Source organism: Neltuma alba, unplaced genomic scaffold, assembly GCF_004799145.2.
Source record: "Neltuma alba isolate B1F8T4 unplaced genomic scaffold, ASM479914v2 tig00012456_pilon, whole genome shotgun sequence".
NCBI lineage: Eukaryota > Viridiplantae > Streptophyta > Magnoliopsida > Fabales > Fabaceae > Neltuma > Neltuma alba.
Genome location: NW_021636935.1, coordinates 38,606 through 44,605, shown reverse-complemented (window position 1 = coordinate 44,605; position 6,000 = coordinate 38,606). Strand labels below are relative to the sequence as shown.

The following is a 6,000-nucleotide window of genomic DNA, read 5'->3' as shown; positions in this document are numbered from 1 at the left end:
TTAATAATTGATTGGCCGTTTAATATGTGATACCTAAGAATATGCAAAATCCTCCAGAAATACTTAGCCATAATTGAAAACACCATCAGATCAAAAAAAACACCATCTTTAATCTTTTACATGTGTAAATTTCATTTTGGTCCCAATTTTTTTGGGCCTTAGTTCCCTTTCTCTCTATATCCTTACCAAACTTGATAAAAGTCCACAAACTGATATAAAATAAGACCACAACATAGGGACTTATCAATCATGGATCATGTCCTTCACCCTCTGATCATTGGTATTCATATCATAATCATGATCAAATACCTATTCACCCTGTTAAGATCCACTCGGCAGCCTTTCCACTTCTTCACCATATCATACCCATACTATGTAACTCTTTCAAACTCATAACAGATTAAGTGAGTATTTATATCCGAAAGATTTGGTTGCCTCATTCACCCATTCCACCCAAGGGCAATAAAAAACCTCCTTTATCTCTAGCATCATTGTCTTTGGCAAACTCCAAAAACTCTTTCACCCTGTTGGGACACAAGTAGGGCATGCAGGAAGACCCAGAAATTAAAACACAAACACATAGAAATCAAAGCATGTTTTGTTTGAATTCTACGGCCAAAGAGAAAGGAAACCCCACAAGTGGAACAAAATGAAAGGGGTGAAAAGAATTAGGTCTCAAAGAGGAAAAGTAGGAGAAGTTTGGAATTGGTCGGAGATGATGATATGGAGAATGGGGTTTCCAAATAGGAGAGGTTACAACACGAACAAGATTACAGATGAAATAGGGACACGACTTGCAGAAGATATCAACTAAAGCGTTGCTTTTTGTGCCGCACGAACGCGCAAAAAAAAAAAAGGTCTATCTGCTGATTTCTACACCAGCCATTATTATATGCAGTATAGCTAGGTGTTGTTTGAATTTTGAACTTGCGTACTCTTGCTATACTCTAATATACAACTTAATTGTTGAGTTGATTTTGTTTCTACATATAAGATTTTTTTTCATATTTATCAATTTTGCCTAAATCACCCTTATAGATGCCACCATTATCAACATATCAAATAAAGAGGGAGGAGGAAAATATTAAGGAAGATGATTATGGTGTTTTAGAAAAAACATGTCATATTTATTATAATTAACTAACTTACTAGAGCTGGTAATACGGGCTGACGGTGCAGATACGGACCAGCTTAGTGCAGGGCGAAAGCGGTATGGGCTGAAATAACTCGCACATTGGTGGGCTAGCATCGCCTAAAATTTTTTTTATAAAAAAATTATCATTATTTGTATAGTTTAAGCTTAATTTGAAATGTTGAAATTGGACTTGGAGTTTTAAACTTGAGTAGTGGGTTATAATAAAATAATGTAAGGATTAATTTATAATTTGAAAAGACATTTTAAAAAAACTAACACATTTTTTTCTAATAATTAATTTGATTACTTTTCTTATCCAAATTAATTAAGTAGATCTCTTATGTGTATATTACATATGCAATTACATGAATGAAGAAATGTCAATGTGGAATTTAAGGGTCAAAATCCTCCAATTATGTTGTACAATATATTGGGAATTATATAAAAATAAAAATTGAAAAAAAGAAAGAAAAACGGGCTGAAAACGGTGATAACTCGAGATGCGGGCTGGCATTTGGCCAACCCGAACCTGCCATTTTTGGCGGGCTAGGAGGGCAAACCCATATTATCATCTCTATAACTTATCTAATTTCTTTAATCTAATCAAATTAGTTAAATAGAACTTATATTAAAAACTGGAGGAGTATTACTTTCAACTTATATTTTTTAATTATTTATACTATCTTCTAAGGTGGACATATAGATGTTCGGTGTAAAAATTTTCAAGTCACATTATTGAACATATAAAGAATGATATAAAAAGTTATAGATATTTATAAAAATGTAACCGCTCACATATTTTTACATTGTTACGGCAATAAACTGTGTAGATGAGTTAGTCTGGAAAAGAATTTTTTTTCTACTAGTATAGGACTTCGTAATGCTAATTTTTTATTACCGACATGCCTAATGTCATTAAAAAAAATAACGAATCTCTACAAGCATGTGCAAGTGGGAAGCTTCAAGTCATTCTGAAACTTTCCAACCTTCTCAGAGGTTTCTTCATAGAGAGTGCGTATTTTTAAAGTGGAGGGATCATCTCTTGTTGTTGGATTTTATTTAAAAAGAAAGAAATTGCCATGCTTGGAATTTTGCCTGACCCATTTGTTTGTTTATTTATTACTTTTGGGTTTGGGGATCATTTGCAGTAGTCATCCACCCTAGTCCCCTACCGTTGGAATTCTAGGTGATGAGTTTATGAAATTGAAACTAATTAACTTGATAAAGTTGAGGTAAAAATTAATTATCATAATTTACTTATAATTTAATACTATTATATAAAAAAAAGAATCAGTTTTGCAAAAAAGAAAAAAAATTGTTATAGACTTGTGTGATTTTGGATCAGCAACTTATTTTAAATAATTTTAAATTATACAAAAATAAATATATTAAAAGAAGTTTTATTTCATAAAACATAAAAGTGATTACTTATAATAAAACATGAAAAAAAAAAAACATTGGCCTAGGAATAAGCTGTGCATGCCATGAACGAACACACACACACACACACACACACTTATAATTAGCGTAGTCTTGGTCGTCATGGATTTACAACTTTAGCTGCCTTTTCTTCTCTTTTCTTCTCAAAAAACATTATATTTTGTTGACACTTGACTAAAATTTTGATCCATGCTTCAAGAAACCGAATTAAAAGAAAACTGAAAAGAATGATGTGAAAAGAAAAAGAAAATAATAGAGCAGTGGGTTACTCACTTCGAGTTCGCTTTTTGGGGAAGGTTATGTGTAGTCTTCATTTTTTTGAGCCAGTTAGCAAGACGCGCTATTAATCAAATTTTAATATCACACATCTCTTCAAATTTAGTTGTTGTTTAGTCGTAGGAATTAAAAAAGTCTTTTTACTGTATAAAAAAGGTTTCAATTAAGTCGTCAACTTTAAAAAAAATATATATTTTTATCCTCTAACACTAAAATCGTTAGGTTGAAATGATAATTTTTTCTTTATAACAATTATAGTTATTTTGAAAATTAAACTTAATATGATAATATTTAAGAATGATTTAAACATTTAAGATTTCAATGTTATTATTTTTTTAAAACAATTTTAAGACTAAAAAATTAAAAATATGATTTTTAAACTTAAGAAACCAAATTAAAACTTTCATAATCTAATTATAATCTTGTGCGCCTGCCCGCTATTACGTAGATGGTTTTGAAAATTTGCTATAGAAAGAAATGTATATGAACGTTAAGCATTTTTGTCATACATGATGATGATGCTTGTTTCACATAAACTACACAAGTAACTATGGCCAAATCTGGTTTCTCCAACTACTATTTTCACGTCATTCCAAAAGTCCTCTTCCACTCTTCTTCCCCAAAAGCTTCCCTTGTATCGGATATATATTTTCATAAATTTGATATGAAGATGGCAAACAGAGAGATTACTTTACTAAATGAGAGAAGCAATACAGAGTAAGGATACAGGGCGCTTGGGCTTCAAATCCACAGAATATTCCCATAAAGCTCTAATAGCTAAATCTGTGACGAGGCGTTTCACAGCAGAAGACAATTTGATTTTTCAATTTGTTCAGGAACCTATATATGGGCATGCGTCTATCATGATGCTGGGATACAAAACCGCTCATCTTGGGTAGCCTAGACAGCCAGAATGCCCAACTATCTTAATTGCAGTGGGCGATCTTATATTTCATGATGGAGGTACTGAGCACTTAAAATTATTCTAGTCAACGAATGCAGTAGGTTCTATTTTAGAGATCTGTTGGGTACAAGGATAGTATCGAGATATGGGGCGGGAACCATGCGAGTGTGGGTATTTGTGGTATTTGCCATCTGACAGTTAGAGAGAAGGGGGCGAGATAATAGGGACCTGGTTATTGGGATGGACAGGGAAATGGTGATGAGTGAATTGTGAGGAGAGTTTCTGTGCCTCTCGAATGTACAGTTGAGCGGTTTCCTTTTGTTTATGTGTGCTTCATAAGACTTACACTCCGTGGAGCTATATTTTCTATTGATTAATACATATTTCAGAGCTGTGATCCCATCAAGATCCCATTCTCAATGACTAATCACAAGGATCGAACTCATTAGGCAGAGCAACAGGGGAGTTTATTTGGTGGCAGTTGGTTACAAGCTTTGCATTGTGTTAATAGGTAGTCCACCAGTACTTGTCACAAGGGGCAGTGTAGACTGTGGCAAGATTTGGACTTTGCATGTGCCATATAGAATCCAATGATTCATGTGGGAAGTTCTTAAAACTAATCTGCCCCCAACAAAAAAATTATAGAGTCATCACCTGCAGCTAAATAAAAGGTTTAGATTTTGCTGTGATCCATGCAAATCCAGAGGCTTTTTTTTTTTTTTTGGCAGTTTCAATAGTAAATGCCATCCGCAAATGAAACATGAGATCTGCCATTATCGAACCCAAGCTCTTGTGCTTTCAGGCATATCATAAAGCCACTAAGGCATGCCTCGGTGACATGACATTCTTTTCGTCATAAACATTTATTTCCAAATCGTATGGTAATGTATTGGAAAAAGAAACCGTTCGTCTCATTGAATTTACAAAAACTCTCCAAACAGATATACTTACCTAGTGGAAAAACCAACTTTATTTTTGCAAGACGGATGACAAATCTGGTGTCGTTTAATTCTCCTACAATACATGAAAGGGGAAAATTTCAGAATGATAATGAAAACCATGAAGTGAAAACTAGCAGGAAGTAGAAGCTCACCTTATCCGTTTCTGTATTATTGAGTTTTCCTTTATCAGCAACCTTGAACATTCTCAATAACTTCTTGGGTGGTTCATTAGGAGGAGAAGTGACCGCTCTTTGTTTCATTGAAGTTGTTGGAGCATTCGAGGAAAGCATAGAAGACCCGAACTGGACATTCTCCATGTTTGTTTGCCGTTTGTACACATAAACTCCACAACTAACTACGGGCATTTCTGCTGTTAACTTTGTGACTTTCTTTTTCTTGCGGGGGATTAGACATAGGACTTTTATTTCCACATCATTCCAATCCAGTTCCAGTAAACTATCAAGCCTCTCCCACTCTCCTGGCTCAAAAGCCATTCTCAGATCAAATAAAAACAGATGGCCTTGCCTAGTTCCATAATTTGCAGCATCTTGTCTCCTTTGTGTTTTATGACCATTGATGCTCACAGAAACATGGAAAAAGTGTTTTGAATTTGTGTTTGCTTTCCCCAACTCAAATGCAAAGGCAGCATGAGGGAAATGCCCACGAGCCCGAAAAGACAATGTCCCTCCTTTACAGCATTCGTTGAACCAATCAGGAACTGTTGTTGATGGCATAGTGATGTTCAAGTGGGAGTACCCGTTTCTCGCCTGATGTACCAGAACAACAGAGACGAAAGGTATTTTCAGATTTGAAAACAACAGATAAAAGAATAAAAAGAGAATTCTCATTTTCATCCCTAACAGATACGAGCATTTTTAATTTAATCATTTATAGATATTTTCAAATGGCTTAATCCTGCATTCATTGAATTTAACCTTTTCAAAACTTCAATTTTATTCCTAACAGAATGCCAATATGTTCTTAACCCTCCCTGATAATAAGCTCCAGTGATGACTTGAGTTCATGAAATAGTTCACAACTGGTGACATCTAAGCAGAAGAGTTCAACTCAGCAATCTATTGACTAGTACATTATTTTGTGTATAGATAAAGGGAAAAAAGGGAAAAGGAAGGATTCTGTGCAAAAAAAGTTTTGCAATGTGAAATAATTAATCTGACTAGGTAATAGAAGGATTTCATGCGAAAAAGTTGTGGTCAATGGACAAGAAATGAATTAATGGTTTCTTTGAGAAAATAGAGAAATCCATATCCCAAATGGAAATGACCAGCATCTGTTTGACGATT

The 6,000-nt window shown here is 34.1% G+C and overlaps 1 protein-coding gene across 1 annotated transcript; it reads right to left on the bottom strand.

Annotated features, from left to right (window-relative positions):
* Positions 1-4,678: 4,678 nt before the first annotated feature.
* Positions 4,679-5,439, bottom strand: LOC114727289 (uncharacterized). The gene is made up of 2 exons (XM_028913990.1): positions 4,849-5,439; positions 4,679-4,769 (listed from the first exon to the last, which is right to left on the bottom strand). The coding sequence occupies exons 1-2, from the start codon at positions 5,428-5,430 to the stop codon at positions 4,761-4,763; spliced, it is 591 nt and encodes a 196-aa protein (XP_028769823.1). The 5' UTR covers positions 5,431-5,439; the 3' UTR covers positions 4,679-4,760.
* Positions 5,440-6,000: the final 561 nt, after the last annotated feature.